Source organism: Neodiprion fabricii, chromosome 5 (genome assembly GCF_021155785.1).
Source record: "Neodiprion fabricii isolate iyNeoFabr1 chromosome 5, iyNeoFabr1.1, whole genome shotgun sequence".
Lineage (NCBI taxonomy): Eukaryota > Metazoa > Arthropoda > Insecta > Hymenoptera > Diprionidae > Neodiprion > Neodiprion fabricii.
Window position 1 is genome coordinate 25241649 of NC_060243.1, and position 23955 is coordinate 25265603.

Genomic DNA, 23955 nt, shown 5'->3' on the forward strand with positions numbered 1-23955 from the left:
ACTAGAACGAAGTTACATATGGTATATTTAAATGATTAAATATCATCAGCATTCAGAGTCGAAAAAAAGTGTCTGTCAACTGATTAGTTGAAATTTCATCAAGCACACCTGTGTTATGCGGCTTGGACATAATATTATTTGGTACTCTTGTTGACAATGATCTTATCTTGGACTCCGTGCAACAAGTTCGTTATTTTAATAGGTGGAGGAGGTGGATGTGATCCAGGATGCTTTTTTCGGTGCAGCATCATTGGGGACCGTTGCGTAAAACTCTGACCACACAAGTCACATACATAAGGTCGTTCTCCAACGTGAGTGAGGAGATGAATCTTTTGCGAGCTCAAACAGCCAAACGTTTTACCGCAAATGGCACACAAATACGACTTTTCTCCGGAATGAGTTCTGAGATGTTTTGTCAAGCCGTATTTAAATTTAAATTCCATTCCACACTGCTCACATACGTATTTCATTTTATGGAGTTCTGAGTGGTTTTCCAAATTCTTCTGAGTCTTAAAACGCTTTCGACATGTCGTACACTCAAACTCTTTGACTCTAGTCTTGTGCTTGTAATGCTTATGAAAGTATAATGAACTTTTGCTAGGATAAGATGTTCCGCATATGTCACATACACAACAAGATTCAGTATCATGGTCCTTCATGTGTGTCGTGTAGTCGGACTGTACTTTGAACATCTTTCCACACTGTTCACAGTTAAAGTTATAATCCTCCGTATGCTTTCTGATATAATGAATCTTCAGATAGGGTTTTGTGCGAGCCTTAAATTCGCACAAATTACAGGAGTGCAACTTAGATGACTCGTCATGTATCTCCATATGGCGGGCTAGGTAAGCGCTGGTCTTAAATCCTTTGAAGCATACAGTGCATTTGTGTGGCCGAGAATTACTATGCTTAAACATATGGCTGGTTAATTTACTTTTACTGTCGAATGATGTGTAACAAATTTCACAGCTGAAGGATTTTTTCAATTTCAACCGTTTCTGTTGGACCTTCTCTTCGTTGGGTTTTTTCCTGCAAACCAGAGGTGTATCATCTAAGTCGTCTTCGTCCATTTTGACATGTGTCTCTTCGTTTTTAATATCACCATTCGACCCTGCGTCATCTCCCGGATTTGGCTCTTTCATCATAAACACGCTTAGAGACTTTGGAATTAGAAAATAGTCTTCACCTAGCCGCACTGTCAAAAAAGATGGGCCGAGAGGGTCAAGTGGATTGTACCTAAAAAATTATAAACTTGTCAATTACACTGGACAAACACAACAAACATAATAATCACTAATAGCAAACCATGCATGACGTTCATACATCAAATATCTATGATATTCGGTGAATATTTGTAATCGATACTACGTACTACAATAATTCTTTCTTTGTGCTCAACTGATCAGCAGATTCTGTTTAACCAGAAAACTATTATTATTAATCTCTTGTACAGTGACAATCAATAAACACTATATGCAAGGTTTATCTCCGTCTAAAATCAACCTCACATTTCAAATTTCAGGGTATCAGATATGAAAATCAAAGATAGCGTGAATTCCTTAATATTCACTAGTAAATGATATGGTAACACATTACTTAAGAATAATACCACACAACATGTAATGAAAAAGTACTATTAGCCACGGAAGATTTATTTGGAAATGAAAAAATCCCATAAACATACAACATTTTTACAATTATCTTTGAAGAAATTATAATGTACATATTTTTAAGTAAGAATAGTGCGTTACACGAGTATATCACTTGAAATATATAATAAAGCTGAAAAGTAGCGACCTCTCTGCGTCATTTTATATGAAATGACTCTTGGTAATGTTGAGATGGTCAGTCTTATCAGCATTTAATACCTACCCATTGCTGGGGTTCTCTGGCAGTAAAAAATTCCTACGGATAATTGACCTGCTTGTTCCATTATACAAGAATCCATAGAATAGGTTTCAGTTTTTCCTTAAGTAATGCTTTTTTGCAAGACGGTATAGCTTGTTCGTTGGCAAGCAGAAAAATGTCATCATTTGCTCAGCTGTGTAACTTCTCCAAGTTTAATGAATCTAGTGGCCAATGCTGCTGCTATCATTCATGCTGCCCTGAATCTTTGCGAGTTCCTTAATCTTAGGTTGGATACTTTTTAATAGAAAATCAAGCTTTATCGGCGGGACGGGAGGCAGTTCACCAGGATGCTTGCGCCTGTGCAGCATCATGGAGCCGCGTTGAGTATATGTCGAGCCACAAATATCACACCGGTAAGGCTTCACATTGGTATGTGTAAAAAGGTGAAGCTGTAGCAGACTGTGCATTTTAAATGTCTTACTGCATACAGGGCACAAATACGGTCTGTCTTCCCTGTGTACATTGTGAATATGATGGGTCAGTGAATATTTTCCTGTAAATGATTTACTGCAATGATCACAGTAACAGCTCTCGCCATTGTTATGCTGTTTGAGCCTATGAGCATCAACTGATTTCTGGGAGGCAAAACCCTTGGAGCAAATTCCACATTTAAAATTTCGATTTCTCCTGGAGTTACCTACATGATGTGTTTTTTTATGATTGCATAGCGATCTGTAATTTGGAAGAACGTCACCACACTTTTCGCACACCACAGGACCACAGTGAATCTGATTAATGTGAGTAGTCAGGTCTCTCTTGAATTTCAACTGCATACCACAAATATAACAGGAAGTCGCATAGATTGATGTGTGGCGTCTTACGTAATGATCTTTGAGACGCGACTTATCTTTGGCTTTGTATCCACAGACTTGGCATGGGATTAATTTGTAGGATCCCTCGTGTATTATTTGCATATGCTTCTTAAGTGCGTTTTTCATTTTGAATGCCAAGGAACAAATTTCGCAGACAAAGGGACGCAATGATGAATGTACATATTTAATATGCACAGTGAGCTTACGTTTACTAGCGAATGTTTTGCAACAGGTTTCGCAAGTAGGAGTGATCGAAACTTCAGTTGGTATCCCTTTTTCCACCATGGTCTTTGCTATTTTTGCAGTGCCATTGGTCTTTTCGTATGTTGATTTGTTGCTCTCTGCTGTGCTGTTTGGGTATTTTGAAATTGTCAGTTTACTATCTGCAGCAATTTTTTTTGCATTACTGTGCATTTCAACCCTAGGCGCTGGGGCCCACATTGAATTTTCTCCTTGCTGAACCATAACATATGATTGCATTTGAAGGGGGTCATTCGTGTTTCTGAAACAAAACAAGACAATCAGTCCTAGTTCTGATGGAAAACAATTTCTTCATTCACATTATCTACACAAAACTCTAAGTGAAATAATGGTAATAGATATGAAATAATATATATAGCTGGTAACAGGTTTCATGTTAGTTGCGTTAGTTTTACTACAAATTTTCTTAATTACCAATTTTTTAGGTTCTTATTTACTTTAAAATCATATACTAATTGATGGAAAATCGAACGGTTTCAGATGACCTCTAATTTACTGATAATAGTTAACATGACATTCTGACCTTCTTCAGTTCCTATGGCAAATACCATTAAACGCTAGATGGACAAAGTGCTTGGCATTAAGAATTAATATGTGATATTGTATAAGACTTCTGATTTTGCTCCAGAAGATTTGGTTTTCCATAAAGACTAGCCATAGTAATCCTCTGTGCATGATGAGTCAAGTGCATTGAGGTCCAATACTACTTTCGATGTTTGTCCACCCTTGGAGTCTCCCATGTTTTACTAGAACTATAGAACAATCAGAACGGACGGTGAAGTCAAATTTTGCAGACTCAATCACCTTTATCCTGTCCGCAATATTATTTTATAATGTTCCAGAGGATTTTATTCTATTGGTGACGATAAATTTGAAAGTAAAATTGGAAGCATGGAATGAATGTAAACAATGTTAGAATGATAAGTATTTGATAAGTATTTTCCCATCAATGAAGCAACACTTGTGGACATATTCCATTAAAGAAGTTTATTCTAAAAATATCAACTGTGTCACAAAATTATATCCAAGTGCCCCTTACTGCCACGCGGCATATATTATTTTCACATTTCGCAAATTGAAACAACAGTGAATATATTATTCATATCTTTTCATGGTTGTACAACCATAAATATTTTGTAATATAAATGTCACATATAGCAGTTGATTTTCCTCAAAACATGTGAAAGCTCTTAAAAATCTTCTACCTTATTTTTAATACATGTTCACATAATCTGACCAAATTTGATTGTAGACAGTCCTCAATGTGTAGCTGCGCGTATCATGGTATCAATGTGATTAGTTGTTCTGTGATTGTATCCTAATTTTTTGAGATCTCCTTCTCTTCAATATCCTTAACTATTGCGGTGATGTGAATAGGTGGGGGAGGCGAAAACCTTCCAGGATGACTACGCCTGTGTCGCATCATGCTGGATCTTTGGGTAAAGGCTTCTCCACATAAATCACACTTGTACGGTCTCTCTCCCGTGTGAGTAAGGATATGCGTGCGTAAGCTGCCGTTACTCTTGAATGGTTTATGACATATGGAGCATATACAAGGTGCCGATTGTCTGTGTTTGTTGAACATGTGATAGTTTAGCCTCTTCGTGCAGTTGAATTCCATGCCGCATTCGTTGCATGTGATTCCTTTTTCGTGCACCAGCAAATGGTTGCTTAGATTATGTTCAGATTTGTATATACGTTTGCAAATGTTACATTCAAATTTTTTAAAGTCTGTCCGATGTTTTCGTCTGTGAGAGCTCATCGCCGTTCCATTCTTGCATGATTTACCACAAATTTCGCACACCAGTGAAGGTGCCTCAGTATGGAGAGATTTCAAATGAGTTGAAAGATCGCTCTTTATTTTGAACTGTTTACTGCACTTATCGCATGTGAATTGATATTCGGTGTCGTCATGTTTCCTGATACGATGATGCTTCAATGCTTGTTTTGACTTAAATTTAACCTTGCATATATCACAAGTGTATGAAAGATTTTCGTCATGACAACCGGCATGCTTACGCTGATCGTACGCAGTTCTGAAGGTTTTTGGACAGTGCGCACATTTAAAAGGTCTTCGAGTATTGTGGCTTTTGATGTGCCTAGAAAGTTCCATTTTGCACCGGAACTCTCTGTCACATATTATACATTTAAGTTCACTCTGACTGTCCATAATAGAGTTTGGATCAGGCAGCGTACCAGCTGGCTTAAATCTGTGTTGTGAGATAAAATTCTCCCATTCACTATCTTCGTTGTCCAAGTCTTTGTCCTCAGCATTGGATGTCTTTTGTAATGCACGCAAAAGTAAACTTTTGGAACCCGCGATGAATGGAGAATCAGCAGATTTGGAATCCACATCAAGTTTCTGGTTCGAAGCTTTCTGACACTTACTTTCTTCTTTAGTCAGTCGACGGCCACCTAGATTAGACTTTTGTGGCGTAGTACGAGAGTGTTTTCTTAGACTAGCCGTCAAACATAGCGAGCCAGAAGTTTTGGTTTCTGTATCGAGTTTCTGTTCCCCGGGCTTCTTACCTTTACAATCTTTTTTGGCGAAGCAATCGTCATCTGAATTAGATTCTTGTGGTGGGGTACAAGAACGTTTATTTGGTCTAGCCTCGATGGATTCTGGTGCAGAAGATTCGCTATCTGTATTGAGTTTCTGTTGTGTGATGTTTTTACCTGCATCATTTTCTTTGGCCAAATGACTTCCATCTGTATTAACTTTCTGCGACGAGACACGGGCATATTCACTCGAACTTGCCTTTCCAATTTCGGGACTGTTGTGTTCTTTATCTGTGTGAGATTTATGTTCGAAGGTGTTATTACTTTGACTGTCTTCTTTGGCCAATTGAGTATTACCTGTATTAGGGTGTCTAGTCTGTAACCGTGACAAAAGTGATTTACTGATTATCACTTTTTTGCCCAAAGTTTTGCTCAATCCATTTGCAATTCGTAGCGCACAAGCAGTTTTAAAGTTAACTCCAAATTTCAGTGGATATTCTTGCTCTGGAAGTTTCCGCCGGAATTTAACACGCCAAGAGTTGACCCTAGAACATTAAATACAAGGTTACTAAATTATAGACAAAATAGTACCAAATACCAATACTACAATTATTATATGCTATTTTCAGTTATACAAAGTAAAGCCCCGCCAAGGAAATGCTACCGAGTGATGTAGTACGATTTTATTAAGCATATATACACTTGACATAACTTAATGCCATTCATAAATTTATAGTGTAAACCGAACTATTTTCTATTTCAACTTCAGCTACTGAATATCAGAACGCTGACACGCCACACATAGTAAAAGCAATCGAACCTTTCTGGAAAAAATTATTCAATACATTTGATTTATCCTTTTGTACATCTGCCTCAATAATATATCAGAGATATTGGGTCATAGTAAAGGAATCAATAAAAACTGCCAGATGCATCTGTAAGTCTTATATCATACTAAATTTTCGACTGAAGACATTTTCAGACAATATTCATACCTGTGGGGCTATTCTAAATTGTATCTTAGTGTTTTGAAAATATTTACATCACTTTAATATTTTGAGGTCGCACCATATGAATTCACAAAAATGTTGGCCTTGGGAATATCTTGCCACATTATAAACACCCAGTCACTCAAATTCACGTAATGCTCGCAGGTTCGATGATATTATACGATCAGTAAAGTCTTGAACTGCAGTTTAGAGCACCTGTAATTTACGTGAAAATCATCTGTGTCTAGCCCTGTTGAAATGGAAAGACATTTGAGTTCAACATTTTCGTCTAAATTTGTCTGATGCGGGTGTTTGAATCTGCAGAAGCCGCCTTGAAAAACTTTATTTTGTCTGTAATCTCCAGACAATATGTGTGGGCATTCTATTTTGTTAAAAATCTTTTAATATTACGTGATAGCAGAGATTTTATCTTCTCGATTTTCAGCAATCAGAGTTGTTCAGTGCCCAAGTTGTCTGGAACATTTGCAAATTTAGAACACATTTATTTAATTCTATTTTAACATCAATATTAATATAAAATTTAGTACGGATTCTCAAGTGCAATTAAAAATCAGCAAGATGATGTTTGCGATTTCAGCATGACAAATCTCCTAGCAGCAACGGTTCAAAATTTAGGTACAAGCAATGTGTTAATTCATTGTGTTCGATGAAACTTTCCATCATTTTTATAACTATGGCAAGATCAGGGAACAATGTTTAGATTCTCTTGAAAGTATACGCTTTCAAAGTAACTCATGCTTATATTATTTTGGCATCAACCTAGATAACACAAGAATTAAATTCATGCAGCATTAAGTTCAAACATTATTCAATATTATCGCACCTTGCATGTTTGAATTTACCCTGATACACAACATATAATGCAATATTGGAAACATAGTTAGTTTTGTATATTGCAATGTCTCATGGCAAGTACTTATTATTATTATTTTTTCAAGTCTTTCTATGTGAGATTACTATTCAAATTTCTAACACGGACTTTTGTGACATGGTTTGCCAACGGGACCGTTATTGAAATCCAAATTTTTCTAATCAACAACTGAATTCAATATTGAAATTCTTAGTTGTGCATTAACACGCCAATTATGAAAGACATAATTATACATCTTTTTAGTCAATCAAATATTGAATGTATCTTAAAATCTACAAGCTACTCTAATGTAAATAGTACAAAGAGCTATGTAATCCCTTGTCGTACTTCTTTCAAGTTGACGTCATTAAAATCGTGAGATATACAAAATCTATTTATTATTAAAACTTCTGCTTATACATAATGCGTTTAATAGCAATGCACAAATATCAATAACCAAGAATGATCAATTATAGGTATTTAGTAGAATGGAAATAACTGATAGCTATGTGTATAAATCAATACTGTATGTTAATCAATATTTGAAATCAAGATTAACGAGTAAGTATACCTATAATATAATATGATTTAATTTCATAAGATTGTGATGTATATTATATTATCATGTAACTCAAACGCAGGTAGATTTTTGATGGGCTGTAAGATTGCCCTGGCACGAAAAACCACGATGACATATTTGACATACATAGGGTCGTTCACCGGTGTGACCACGACGGTGGATAGTAAGGGTTGATCTCTGGGAGAAGGCTTTGGGACATTGATCGCACTTGTACGGCTTTTCCCCAGTGTGAATGCGTCGATGCATGCGCAAATTTTCCGAGTCTGTGAATCCTTTGCCACAAATATCGCATACATAAGGTTTCTCTCCTGTATGTATACGCCGATGTTTTTTCAAATGTTCCGCACTGCTAAGACTTTTGCCACAATAATCGCATAGATACAACTTGGTAGGATTGTGACTCTCCTTGTGCCGAAAGAGCGATCGTTTTGTCGCCAATACACGCCCACAAATGTCACACGCAGTGCTGGTTACCTTGTTGGCCTTCATCTCAGGATGCATTCGTCTGCAATGGGCGGAAAGTTGTCTCCTGAGGTAAAACGCACTACCACAGGTGGCACAGGTAAACGGCTTGTCCCCGGAATGAATGTTATAATGTTCCTGAAGTTCGATTGCCTTTCGAAACCTTTTGTCACATTCATTACATTTGAATGGAAGGTCCGCCTTATCGGTGTGCCTGAGCATGTGAATGCTCAAAGCAGCTAGAACAGTTGTTTCGTAGTCACACTCTTTGCACATATAACTTGGGTAAAAGTGGGTTTTTTCGTGTCTCGTCAAGTCTCGAAATAATCGAAACTTTTTCGGGCAGTGGTTACAAGTGAGATCGCCAACAGTGTGCCGCAGTAAGTGTTTCTGATAGTTACTCTTATGACCGAATACCTTGTTGCAAGTTTTACACAAAAATTCCACGTTATTCTTTTCCTTTTTCACCTTCATTGGTCGACCGACATTGTTCCGCTTACTGCCAGCATGTTTTTTCATGTGCTTACGTAGATTCACGTAAGTTCGAAACACTCTTCCACATTGGTTGCACGTGTTCTTTCTTTTACCCTTGTGTTCAATTTCGTGATTATTAAGTAGAGTTTTAGTTTTGAAAAATACATCACAAGTTTTGCAGTGATACGCCAATGGCATGTCATCCTCGTCATCGTTGGCATCTCGAATTTCTTCCTTGATCGGGCCATTTAATTTTTCCGTAGTCTCATCCAAGTTTTCACCTTTCTGGGCACCTTTTTCCGGTTCACTCTTGACGAGATCAAGCTTTGATAGCATTAGCATTCGATAATAGTCCTCGGACAATGGAAGAGACGTAAATCTGAAATTAGAATTTAATATCGTCAGTAAGAATGAACACATGACATTTTTCACACTCGTTCATAGTCCAGTAAATCAGACATATGTACGTACATACGTAGATTATATCAGACAGTGACATATATACATGTGTACTTAAACTTATAACAGCTATGATAATAAATATGCAGCCAGTTGATAATTTTCTAAACATATAAATGAAACAATTCTACCAATCCTTCAATATTTTTTTTCTACAAATTCCCTCGTTACTGCATGAGTATAATGATAGTCACACACATAAGTTTTACAAGCTTTCCAACTAATTTAATGTTAATTATTACTTAATTTTCTTATATTTCAGATTTGTTCAAGCTGTAACTGTCACATGCTAGTCGCGAGGGAACTGATTTCACTAAAAATACCTAAAATTACTTTGTAGAGTTAGCTTTCTGCATCCACGATATGTAGAACGCAGCATTTTAATTTTAATAATACATTTTACATTTTCACAGTACTTTATTCATCATACAGAATCAGAACAACGAGAATTTCAGTACTCCTCATCGCCTATTTACACACTACAACAAATGCTTTTTTCATTACAATATTAAAGGTGTATCTATACAAAACGTGGCAAGTTCATTGCTTGTGTGGATTGATACTCTGTAGAGAAATCAATAAGATATGCAATATCGCATAAAATCAAACATTTGCAATAAGTGATGTTTTGCACTCAAATGTTTATTCTCTCATCAAGCTGCCAAACAATATTTAAATAATTATTGACATCGTACGAATATTTATTGCTAAGTGGGTCGCACTATCGTTATGCTTACAAGATGAACTTTATTATGGGCATTCAATAGAGCCCTCGACACAAATGACCTTGTGCAAAAATTACACTGATAAGGTCTATGTCCAGTGTGGTATCGTTTGTGAATAACAAGGGTGGAATGCTGCGTGAAAGATTTTCCACAGGTATCGCAGTTGTAAGGTTTTTCTCCAGTGTGCGTTCTCTTATGAACAACCAGGGTTGTTCGTTTGTGAAAAGCTTTGCCGCATACATCGCATATCAGCGACTTCTCTCCTCCATGAAGACGCAAATGATCTTGAAGCGAACCTTTAGAAGAAACTGATTTACCGCACAAGTGGCAGTCAAATTTATTATCACCAGTATGGGATTTCACGTGAAGCACAAGGGAATTCTTGTAGGCGAATGTTTTGCCACAAAATTCACACTGGTGTTTTATAGGCTTAAAATTTGGCTCGTGGATCTTGGTGTGACGTGCTAGAGTATGATTGTTAGGAAAGGCCTTTCCGCAACTCTGACACACATGTTCATTAGCTTCATGTTTAACATTCATGTGCCCGTGAAGCTCAGCGTTAGTAAAAAAGCCTTTGTTGCATATTTTACAGAACTTTGTGTATTTTTCAAAGTGCCTCCTATGATGCGTTGCCAGCTGAGATGCTTGAACGAAAGATCGACCACATACATCGCATACGAAATTACGTTCATGAGTGTGAATCCTCCTATGAACTGCAAGGGTGTTCGTTCTCTTGAAGGATTTGCAGCATATGTCACATTTGTATGGTCTGGCATCACTGTGAGCCACTAAATGTCCCTCAAATAAATTCTTGGACCTAAAAGTTTTCTTACAAATCTCGCACTGGTAAGATTTCGTCAAATGGCAAATATCGTCTGAACATTCAGTTGATAATTCGTACTTGCGGTTCATTTCTATAGTTTCTAATGTTGCACCTGTGCCATGTCGTGAGGCCTGCATGGAATTTGGAAATTCTTCGTAGGTCAAGGCCAGATCATCAGTGATATACGTTTCATCACTTGCACTTTGGTAATTATTGTTACCCTGCAGTACGTCAGTTCGTACGAAAATTTTTCCCTCAGATTTCACATCGATACCGGCATCGCTGGACTCTGTGATCTTGGTGTACTGATTTTCCAACGTCTCTGTAGTGTCTGCGGTCTCAAACTTGGCTATTTTCAGGGTTAATCTGGAAATAAATGTAAGATAAAGTCAGACATCGCATTTACTTGTGTAAAAATTATAGTACCCGTGTGGAGTCAAAAGTTCATGAAAATTCATTCAATTGTTATTGATACTTTTGTTCTGTGGAATTAAAATATATTTCAAGTCAAGAAAAAAATTGGAAAAAAAAAACTGAATAATATGTAATGAGGTTTACAGCCATGGAATATAGAACTAGTGTATGAGCAGGCTGCATTGCAAACGATAAGTACGTATTAATATGCTTTCAAGCATAATAATCGTGTATATCGAGAGTTGTCGCAGCAAATTTAAATCATCACAATTTGCCTTGAAAACTATTTATTATTATTTATTCCTAAGGTATCACAATAAGACAACTATCATTAAAGGGGATGGGTGTTATATAAAAGTATAAAAATATTTCAACTACATCGTACCACAACATTTGTTTTATATATATATTATATGTAATATATGTATATAGTTTATAATATATATATAATTTATATAAATGCTGTGATCAAACGAGCCAATGAGGCATTCCATGCTCAAGTATCACTTTAGACCCAGATATAAATAACACAAATCACTCTGTTTCCACAACCTAATCAAAGTTTTCTGTACCAGAAAAACTATCCAAGTTTACACGCTGGTATTATTAATGCTATTTTGCAAGGTTTGAAAAACACTAAATAATTTTTGATTTGAAAACTAATAAGTATTTAGTACGTGACAGGTTGACAAATACCGATGACACTTCAAGCATGTCCCATATATTTGTTTATTCTATTTTGCTAGGATCACCCTTGTTCTCGGAATCTGACTTGACCTGCAGGTGACGCACACCCTCAAATATGTCAGGTACAAGGTCAATCAGCTGTGCATGATTAACACAAGGTTATTGCTAAGATTGATGTTCAACAACAAGAATTTTGATGTAGTTTTAGTTGTGCCCCTGAAACGAATCCTTTCGAACAGGTTGCGCATTGGTAGGGTCGTGCCCCAGAGTGGTATCGTTGATGAATGACTAAACTTGTCCTTTGTGTGAATGTCTTTTGGCATATGTCACATTTATACGGTCGTTCCCCGGTGTGGGTTCTCATGTGAACAGTCATTGTTGACCTCTTCGTGAACCCTTTATTGCAGTAGCAGCAAATTACTGGCTTTTGACCTGTGTGTAATCGCAAATGATCCCGAAGTGATGCCCGACTACGAACCTTCTTACCGCACGTATCACACGAGTAACTTTTCTCTCCAGTGTGCTTGCCCACATGAATTTTGAGGGATTTTTGTGTTGCATACATCTTGCCACATATTTCACACTGGTTGGGTTTTTCGGGAATATAATCCGGCTCGTGCACCTTTAAGTGTTTTTTCAGGGCATTTTTAGAACGAAAAGGTTTATTACATGTTGAGCAAACGTGTGTACTTTCACCATGCTTAGCAAACTTATGATACTTATAATCACCCTTCGTATAGAAACCCTTGAGACAATGTTCACAAGTAAATTCGTACTCTGCAGTATGACGTTTTTTATGGATTGTCAACTGAGCTTTCATTTTAAACGCGGTTTGGCAAATGTTACAAGTAAAGTGTTTCTCATTGGAATGAGTGTTACGGTGAACTTTTAATTCATTTGATCTTTTAAATTTTTTGTCACATAAATCGCAGCTATATTTATATTCCTCACTATGGACCACTCGATGTTTCCGTAACAATTCTTTGGTAGTGCATGTTCTGTCGCACTTGTTACATTTCCACTCGCGAACTGGTGCAGTTCTTTTACGAGGACGTTTTTTGGCCTTCAGTGGATCGACATCATGAATTTTGATCACCGGCTCAGGACCATCATATTCATCTGGAATTGAATCCACGAATACCAAAAATCTTCCACTATTTCTCACATCAAACTCGGGGCACGAAACATTTTCAGGTACATGTTTTTCAGAACTAAAATTATCACTTTCATTGTCTATGGTTTTATCCAAGCTGCAGGATTCTTTCTTAAGTATTGAAGGATCAGTAGGAGCCTTTGATCCATCAATTATTTCACACTGCACTAGTTGTGTAGCTGCATACTCCTTGGGGCTATTCTCTTTGTATTTTCTTGACCTGAAAATGAACGTACAATGAATTAATCAACTAACCAAGTTAAATAATCAACAGCACGCATACATACATTATGTACATGCGTACAAAAACAGAAATAATAACAATGCAGTAATATCAATAACAATGTAGCTCAATGGAATGATTTGAGAAAAAGTGATATAAATTCAAGTGACCATATTTCTTGTAAATGGGAACAAAAAATAAAAAAAAAAAAAAAAAAAAAAACTGCAAAGGGGTACAGTCACCAATACCAGACTACAACAGTGATCGTTGTCTGCCCGGATTTCATCTGATTGAAAAATGATATTTCACAAACAACAGGGTCATCGATGTCCTTGCTGATGTTGTTGGGGTGAACAATTGTAAAACAATCATTAATTACGAACAGAACGGATGGGGCTTACGTGTTGGCATTAGTGAATCTCGTGAATCACGTAAGAACTACGGTACAAGATCGCAGCTTTGAAGAATTAAGTGGAAACGTGTTGGGACTTCATGTGTAACTTCATGGAGCCCTTCTGAGTAAAACGTTTTGGGCATTTTTCACATGCGTAAGGTTTCTCTCCAGTGTGGGTGCGATTGTGTATGTGTAAATACTTCCTCGCACTGAATGCTTTTCCACAAACTTCACAAACGTGTGGTTTTTCCCCCGTGTGAATTCTCATGTGAGTTTCAAAGGAGGCTTTGGTTGAGAGACACTTTCCGCACACCTCACATGTCATCAGGTTCTCACCGGAATGAATTTTCGTATGCGTTCTCAAAGACTTTTTCCATGTACTTTCAAAGTTGCACAACGAGCATTTATATTTCACAGGTTGTTCGTGCGACTTTTTATGTAATTTCAGATAAGTCCGACTTAAGAATGTCTCTCCACAAATGTGACACTTGAATGGTTTGTCTCCATCATGTTCCTGCCTCATGTGGTTATTCAATGCCTGTATTGCATAAAACCCCTTGTTACAAGTCATGCAAAACATGTTGTACTCCTTGTCGTGCCTACTGAGATGTTGTTTCAGAGAAAGTTTAGATTCCTCCACACAACCGCATATATAGCAAACTACTCGTTGGCCATGTATCTTGGTGTGTTTGTGCAATATCGATTTGGTCTTGTAAGATTTTTCACAAATCAAGCAGGAGAATGGACGGTCTTTAAGGTGCATCGCTTTAACATGGAGATCCAGCTTGTCTCTATACCGGAACCATTTGTGACAAACTTGACATGCCATACGAACTCGGTTGACATGTAACCTTCTGTGCCGTGAGAAGTGTCCTTTTTTTTCAAGTTTCAGCCCACAAAAATCACATTCATACATTGGAGGTTCAGATGAATCTTGAGAAAAGTATGTTGGTTTGTGTGCGTTTCTGTGATTGAGTAAATTTTTGGTGTTTGAAAAAGACTGATCGCACAATCCACATGGTTTCTTGTTTTTACCACTAGGAATATAGTTAGCATGAAGGCGCATATGATTACGCAGGTTTCCTCTCCAGTCCGTCTCAAAGGTACAATGATGGCATTTAAATTTCTGTGGTAAGGCAGCACCATGCACCTTGGACACGTGTTGCTTCAACGACGGACCTGATTTAAATCCACAGTTGCAGATCGCACATCTAAAAGGTCCCGAAGATCGTACTCGCCTTGCAGCTCGAAGGAATGAATCGCCATTTCCATTTCTTCCAAATCCCGCGAAAAAATGAAACCTGGAATTTTAAAAGTATAATCAAAAACATACGAACAAGCTAGATTTTTGAAAAACTTGACCGAATAAAACTATACAATATTTTCGGTTTTCTACTATTTAATTTTTTTAAAAAACACACCAACATTTTATAGATAACAATTGGAAGTTTTCATATAAATTGTACATTTATTTGTTTATTTATTATATCCACAGTATCCCATCGATTGCTTGTTCAAATTGGGCAGTAGATATACATACACTCATATTCAATCCTTGAATCACCTTTGTCTAATTAAGTATTATTATGTTTGTTGAGAAGATACAAGGTAAGCGATTCATCACTTTAAATATACAAAATAAAACGGGGTTTCAGGAAATTTATCCTCAGAGACGGATAAGTTGATTCCAAGTACTCAAATACGTTGGAGAAAAGTTTACCCAGACCACTTTCCGTAAAAAAAAAAGGGAAGAGTTTAATGCTTTATGTTGTTCGTGGGCAGAAAATTTTAGATACCCTGCACATAAAAATCCATTACTGTAATTTTGCTAACCACAAATTCCTAACTACTCTGAAGACAAATTTGTAAGAGCATGAATTTCACGAGTTATACAAGATGACGATGATTTCTTGACACATAAAGGTATCCCACAATATGCTCAGTAAAAATGACGATTATTTGTTTCCCTCGATGTGTGACTTGAAGTGAGAATTCATTGATCCTTGTTGCGTGAATCTCTTCTGGCAAATTTTACATTCATAGGGTCGTTCGCCAGTGTGGGTTCGCAGATGAACGATGAGATACTTTCTTACGCTGAATGCCTTACCACAAACTTCGCAAATATGAGGTTTTTCCCCCGAGTGTATCCGCATGTGAACTTGTAGATAAGTTTTACTTGATACAGACTTTCCGCAAATCTTACACGTTATTTGATTTTCACCTGTGTGTATTTTAGAGTGAACCTTAAGAGCAGCCTTCCAAAAGCTCTCAAAGTTACATACGGTGCATTTGTGCTTCTCCCGCTTTCCATGCGACTTCATGTGCATATTTAAATAGGCTGCGCTTGCATATGGAGTGTTACATATTTTGCATGCAAACGGTTTCTCCCCCGTATGCGTGAGCAAATGTCGCTCCAATGTCTGATTTGTATAAAACCCTTTCTTACATATTTCGCAAAACGTGACATACTCTTGATTGTGTTTTTTTTTATGAAGGCGCAAATCATATCCAGATACTTTTGATATCCCGCATATATCGCAATTGAATCTTTTATTATGCTGTTTCAGATGCGTCTTCAAAAATTCTTCAGTTTTGAAAGCTTTTCCACACAATACACATGGAAATGGTCGATCCTCTTGGTGAACTTTCACCTTGTGCTTTTCCAATTTTTCATCATCGGAAAAACCCTTATCACACTCTTCGCAACGGTTCTCCAATGATTCCCGATCATGATTCTGTCTGTGTTTTGTGAATAGAACACTGTTGCGAATTTTTTTGCCACATAGATCGCACTCGCAGAAGGATTGTTGTGCAGGTAAAGAAGTTGATCGGCGCTGTGAGTATTTTAACCTTCGCTTGCGACCAGTATTTATCCTTTCAGTTTCAGTTTCTGACTTGACCTCATCTTCTTTTAAAATAGTAAACCCATTCTCTAGCTCTGATTCCAGTCTTAGTTCCAAATTTGTATCTACATCTGAACCTAGATCTGAATCTAGATCTAATTCTGATTCCGGTTGTAGTTCTGGTTGTGGTTCCGTTTGTATTTTGGTAACTGTGTCTATAATTTGATGAGTAGTTAACTCGCAATATCTGTCAACGGCACATGCTTGTGTAGTGAATTCTATAAACTCATCCTGGACCAACAGCTCTTCAGATTCTTCTTTCGTAAGAACAGCGGTAACATCGTTGGCATCATTAAATTCAGACCTGTAAATAATAACGTTTGTCAATTTTTGTGTCCCCAATATTAAAACAACAAAAGAATTTCTAAAAAAATACTCGATTGAATCGGTATCAAAGCTTAGAAAATTTCATTAAAATATTATTCTGTTCATCTCACCACATAACTTTCGGTAATTAGGCTATTATATCATCAACCATGCACCTATTAAAAAACCAAAGATGATGATGATGATGATGATGATAGTTATGACTTATTTACTAATTGTTTTAAAGATAAAAATCGATGGAGCCAACAACTTGTAAAGTATCTCATGTGTGATTACAAGATTGCATTTAAAATGATGGAATAAAAAGATATAAAGTACCACACGTTAATAAATCGTAAATTTCGGACCTATTAACAAATTTCTTTAATCAGTAGTGTTATACCTCTGCTCTATACCTGTGTTTGAAACTTTCGATACTTTTTTCCATATGATTTGGATTGTCAAATGACGCATTTATGAAGTGACATGTGTTTATTTTTATATACCTGAGTAAACAAGTACACATTTTCAACAGAATGTTGAGAAAATGTCGCACCATAGGATCATATAAAAGGAATTAAATATAAGTAATTACTTATAAGTATAATAATCATATACTGGACGGAAATATTTCACAAGTTATTTGTACGAATATCGGTCAGGTCCCTTCACTGGACTTGCAAAGTACAACTTTGTACGTGTAAATAGACTATAAAAATAAATATCGTGTAATGCAATAATGTAATACCCAATATTGTTGCAAGGAATAAGTAAAAAGGTAATAATAAAATTGAAAAACTAATAAATATAACATAAATGCATCGCATCAGCTTAGCTCACTCGTTTAGTATTCAAATAAATTCTAAGGAATGATTGATAATTTATACAACAAATAAAACTTAACACGATGTAATGAATTTGGAATGAGTTATTGATATTTGTGTTTACTCTTTTTTCGTTGGATATTTCTATATTTTTGTTGAGTATAAAAAAAACACAATGGCCACCTACCAAGAGACTTTTTGACTCGAACAACTCTTAAAATAATCATAGGATTCTGTCTTTCAGTTTCAATTTTATATTAACTACCTAGGAAATTTAATGTACGTAGATGTACGTGAATGTGTAAGCGGACGGGTTAAATGACGTATTCGAATAAGGCAGAAGTTAGTAACGATGACGTAACGAAACATCAGGGAAAAAATCATTATTGCACAATTTTAGAATGACTTTCAAGGAGTTGATTTTGCAAAATATGAATATATTTTATTTATCATAGTTTACCAAACTTTACACATTCCTGAAGATGCGAAGTAACGATTTTTCCTAAACACGTATCGTTACAGTAATGTTACTAAATTCATTCTTACATATTCCATGCATATCATGATTATTTCCCAGCCTTGTGCACGAGTTTGAGATGAGTTGAAAGCTTTCGTCGCAGATTGAAGTTCTTGTTGCAATCTGCACACTCGAATCGTCCGTAAGTGTGAGTTTTTTGGTGCTGCACCAAATATGGTCGAGAGCGGAAAGCTTTGCTGCAATATTTGCAGACTTCTGGTTTTTCGTTAGTGTGTATACGTACGTGAATTTTCATATAATGTTCACGGATAAGCTTCTCACACACCTTGCACTGTATATGTGCCGCTCCAGTGTGAGATGACAAGTGTTGTTTATAACTGTGTTTGTAAAATGTTTGAAAATTGCAAATTTCGGAGGTGAACTTCCGCCTCCTTTCTGACGAATGTTGTGTCCTTATGTGACTATTGAGGTATAATTGATTGTGAAATGATTTGTTACGAACTTTGCAAACACAAGACCTTCTGTCCGCATGAGTAGTCATGTGGAGCCTAAGTGGCGACTTACCATAAAATCCCTTGTTATATATTTTACAGATCTCCGTGAACTCCTTATTATGTCTTCTGAGATGCACTTTAAATAGTACAGTGACTTTGACTTATGCCCACACATGTGACAAATGTGTATTGCACTATGCAACTTCACATGCAACTTCAAGTGCTTAGACTTCTTAAATGTTTTGCAACACATGGGGCAGCTTAGACAATAAGAGACATTCGAATCAGTCTTTGATCGATTTTCAGCCTGACTTTTTGGCAATATACTGATCACATAGTTGTTCTTATCCAAGCTTGATAGTTTATCTAAATCAAGACTACGTGAAGAAGGTTGCGATTTGTCTGCACAAGCAGTGAGGTTGTTGCTTGATATAGTTTCCTCTATTGCTGTAACTTCAACTTCCGCATTGTTTACCTTCTGCGGAATACATAAGGATTTTGGACCACATGCAAGATTGTTCTTGTTACATGAAGGTGGTATTTCTGTCAAGCTTGTTGTATCTTCACTCGTTGATTGATTCTTTTGTCGTGAAACGCACTTTATATCCTGAGCACAGGTAATAACATTACTTAACAAAGTGTCATTTTCTGCCAATTTTGCGTTTGCAACTTTCCGACGATCTTTTTTCTCATGGATTTTCAATAGATGTGCCCTCAAATAACTTTTCTTTTTAAATATTTTCTCACACTTATCACATTTGACAAGTTGTGAGATATCACCATACAAAGCAATTTCGTATTCCCGAGAATAATCAGGAGCATGAGTGCTGGACGAAGTTTCGTTCTCATCCAATCTCATATCGTCAATTTCCGGATTGACTCTCCTTTCATGTAGCGTGTCTGCTTTCAACGGTATTCTTGGAGATGCCTGGTAGTTTAACGGCTCTGATAAAATCGGGTCAGACTTCTGTTTATATTCAACATACTTTTTCTTTCGTGTACTCCTACATGAGCCGTGTGCGAAATGTCACTTAATATCATCATCATGCGAGATTAGTGTGACTTCTGGGGTACAAGCAGTAGTGCCGTTGATAGATGAAATTTTACCTGCCCCCAATTCAATTTCTTTTATTTTCAAATGTGGCTCATGCAGCAGCATATGTTTCTTCAAGTATTGTTTCCTCTTAAAAACTTTGTGACATATTTGGCAAATTACACGCTCTGAGATGGTCAGATTAGTCTTAGATATATTATGAGCCTGTCTTTTCGTAAGAATAGTTTCCTTCAACCTTTTCAAACAAGAGCGTGTTGGCATTTTTACCGCATGACTGGTAAAATGCAAAATACGCTCACTTTCTTTGGCTGGAGTAATTGCATCCTTAGTAAATGTTTCTGTTTTAACCAATGTTACATCTTCAATCCCTACAGGGTTTACTGCCTGAGAAACCGATCCACTTTTTTGCGCAATAGTAACCTCATTGCTGATTGAAGTTTACCTTTTTTTAAATCTTATATTCGAATGATCTACTTTCAGTGGAATAAGATCTATTTCCTGTGTACAGGTTGTAATGTTGCTGGACCGAGGTTTTGTATTTATCAATCTTGTATCTTCAATTTCCAAACAGTTTATTGTTGGCCAATCAGGTTCGGTTTTGATGGCATTAACAACGATGTTGCTGCAGGATGAGAATTTCGTGATTGAAAATCTCGTACTTTTAATCGTCGGAACATTTATCTTCTGCGATATATATTTTGGTTCTCAAACTGAAGATGCGTTTTTATCAGATAAAATCGTCTTTCTTGTCGATGTCGTATCTTTGATTTCCAGGTTTTTCGCCTTAATCCTCTGTGAAATACGTTTGGTATTCTTGACAGATGCTGTAACATTGCTGGATAGAGTTTTTCGTTTTGTCAATTTTATATCTTCAATCGCCAGGGGATCTTTAACCTTCACCTTTGTTTTCTGGGAATTAGATGTGATTTCCTGGCCAATGTCAACTAACTTGTAACTAGATGTATTTCTCTTCGCCAATTTTGTACACATAAGTGAAAAAGGATTTTTGACCTTCAACCTTTATGAGATAGATCCGGTTCCCTGTATACGAGTAATAACAGAGTTGTTAGATAAAGTTTTCATTTTTGCCGACCTTTCATCGACAGAGGATCTTCCGTTCTCATTTTTTGAGAAATATATTTGCTGGCCTGGGTATAGTCTGTCAAGTGGTAGCTGGACAAAGTTTTCGTTCTTGATAATCTAGTAATTTCAAGTGAGAAAGCGTCTCTTAACTTTGGGATCTGGGAGACACTTTTGATGATTGAAGTACAAGAAGTCGTACAGTTGTAGTTAGATAAAGCTCTTTTTTACTAATCTCATACTTCTGACTACTGGAAAGTCTGTCAGCTTGGTTCTCTGCAGATCCATTGTTCTGTAAGAAAAAAAAAAAAAATATTCAGATGGATGCATGTTGACGACAGTATTAGTATCGAATTACTGTTTGCACAGAATAAATGTCCTTTCTATTATAATTTATGTACGCATACCATAACAGAAGTTGATTCATAAAATGATGGTAATTTATAGTTGGATAAGGCAAGTCGTGAGAATCAAATCTGTATGATGTTTGGTTTTTGTAAATCTAGTGTCCTTATTGAATTACTCACGAGCAAACTAATACCAAGTTAATGAGAATCTCTCAGTTTTTTCTCCTAATTTGTTTGTGATAATTCGGTGTCTGTGGTAAAGTTGGATCATATGGTTTGAACATGTATTAGCACTTTGGGTGTGCAATTTAACTCCATCTTTTACAAATCGTTTTTCAGAGAGAGGCCTCGCTCAACATCGACTATTTACCAAGGTAGTAGCTGTCATTCTACTGAAATGCATCTAGATATGCATTTCAAGTATATGAATCTCATAGATGTGTTTCTTCTCTCGATAGTTATGCATAGAAGTAGTATGCAGTATCAGCTTCTCAGAAATTGCACAATTGCTTCAGACATGCCACCTAAATTGCATATGCAAAATATGTAATTATTTTCATGTCAACATTTCATAAATGTTTAAACATAAATGCCTGTGCACGCTTTGCAGCTGGAAGAACTATTAGTTTTATAATTCCGAAAATTGTGATATTATGGTCTTTGGTGGATGACACATAATTGGATGCGTGTATCGCATCGATATAATTATTGGCAGGTGGGATTGTTTTCTGCTGCGCATCATAAATCAATTCGAAATAGCCTCGTTACTGTCAAGTAATTCGTATGCTTTGGGGTTGAACACATCGAATAAAAACTACAGAAAAGTGCACAACTGTCAATCATTATTATTGCTGCAAGAGCATAACACAGTTCTACAACAACTTCAAAGTTTTCTCGATTTGTCCTTGTTTTTTTTTTATTTTCATTTTTTAGTAAAAAAGTATACACATGTGGTTTTGCAAGCATGGGATCTGCTAGAAAAAATATGATGAAAAAAATAAATAAATAAACAAATGGACCACCGTCATTATAAAACTTATCGGGTTGCACCGATACAGCAATCTTGCTGTCTGTTCAATTTTACTTAATTTATTTGACTCTTTCTTGATACAATTATATATTTGAAGATACATCTACCATGAGTTAATCCACATAAAATATAATTGTAATCAAATTGATTAGAAAAATGAAGATATGTTCATACACGTAAATCCTTGCTTCTGGTGTAAATTTGATTGTGAATCAGAAAATGAGATCTAAACTAGAGGCTTACATTTATGGTTCTTCAGCGAAGTCTTTTGAGAAAACGATTTTCGACAATATTTGCATTCATATGGTTTTTCACCTGTATGAGTACGGCAATGGACGAGTAAATTTTTCAGCTGCCTGAAGCCTTTGTGGCATATATCACACTGGTATGGCTTTTCCCCAGTATGAATTCTCATATGAATACTGAGATAGTGATTGCTGCTAACAGCTTGGCCGCAGATATGGCATATGACCTTTACCCCAGTGTGAACTTTCATGTGAACTCTAACGGCTCCCTTCCAAAAACTTGAGTAACCACAGACTTCACAATGATATTTTTTTTCACGTCCCTGAGGGTCATGGGACGTAGAATGAAGCTGCAAGCTTCTTCTGTCGGCATATGTAGAGTTACAAACTTGGCAAGTAAACGGGCGTTCACCAGTGTGCGTTATTCTGTGTCTATCTAGTACCTTCTGAGACAGAAAACCCTTCGAACAAATGTCACACCGGAGACTATATTCATTTGTGTGTAGCCGTACATGTGTGCGCAGACTCTTGTTGTTCTTTGTTTTGAAGTCACAGTACTCGCAATAAAAATCCCGATTCTCATAGTGTACCTTCCGATGCGCTCGAAACTTGGCCAACTCAGAAGAAGTGAAATTACATTCCGTGCACTTGCGCACAGGCTTAGACTTAGGTTTCTTGTGTTCCGAATTTAGGTGCACTTCACGGCCAGCCGCTGTTCGAAACATCTTGGGGCAACGATTGCAGAGGTGTTTAGAGGAGTGTGTTTTGCTGAGATGAATATTGCAGTCCTTCTTAGTTTTGAATATTTTTTTGCACTCTTTGCACTGGTACAAATCAAGAAGGCTGCCACGACCGCCGTTTGCATGCACTAATTTGTGTTGTGCCAAGTATTGCTCGTTAATGAAAATTTTATTGCAAATATCGCACCTCTTCGTTACTTGTATATGACCAATGAGGGCGTTGATTGACAATACTTGACTTCCACTAACGGTGACTTCTTCTTTTACAAGAGGGGTAAACAAGAGGTCCTGAACGCGCAAGGGTTGAGATTGCCGCACAGACGAATCCCTGGTTGGTCCTACATTACTCTCTTCGAGGCAAAGTCTGATGCAAGAAGCAGATTCATTTTCTTTGCCGACAAAGGGGAGCTTCACATCAGTGCCGTATCTGTAAATATAAAATATTCAACTACACTGTAGAGAATGACAAACGAGCTCTCAATGTGAAACCCTCGTATAAGTTTCCTTCTGAATCAGTAACAGGAAACAAAATCAAATATGAATAATATTGTGCAATATCGATAAACAGGAAACGCAAAATGTATGTATAGATTCTTGGCTGCAGCCGCAATTATTATTTTTGGTTATTTGCCATCAATGGCTTCCCTACTTCCTGGCTGACTTTCTAATATTACACATCTGTTAAAAATGGTTATCATTTGTAAACTGCATCTATTATAT

At 36.7% G+C, this 23955-nt stretch overlaps 3 protein-coding genes across 3 annotated transcripts in view; all 3 read right to left on the reverse strand.

The window, feature by feature from the left end:
- Nucleotides 1-134: 134 nt before the first annotated feature.
- On the reverse strand, nt 135-1142 carry LOC124182020 (zinc finger protein 25-like). Its single transcript, XM_046568795.1, has one exon. It carries the CDS (start codon nt 1140-1142, stop codon nt 135-137), a length of 1008 nt encoding a protein of 335 aa, XP_046424751.1.
- A 102-nt stretch (nt 1143-1244) lies between these two features.
- Nucleotides 1245-3185, reverse strand: LOC124182021 (zinc finger protein 235-like). Its single transcript, XM_046568796.1, has one exon. The coding sequence runs from the start codon at nt 3183-3185 to the stop codon at nt 2070-2072; it is 1116 nt and encodes a 371-aa protein (XP_046424752.1). The 3' UTR covers nt 1245-2069.
- Nucleotides 3186-3953: 768 nt separating this feature from the next.
- The window catches only part of LOC124182022 (zinc finger protein 62 homolog), a 31664-nt gene continuing 11662 nt past the window's right edge, over nt 3954-23955 (reverse strand). Inside the window, exons 5-7 of the mRNA XM_046568797.1 lie at nt 10942-11229; nt 7973-9235; nt 3954-6025 (exon numbers count right to left, since the gene is read on the reverse strand). Coding sequence (XP_046424753.1) covers nt 4300-6025; nt 7973-9235; nt 10942-11229 — 3277 coding nt within the window. The 3' untranslated portion in view covers nt 3954-4299. The remainder of the gene's footprint in view (nt 6026-7972; nt 9236-10941; nt 11230-23955) is intronic.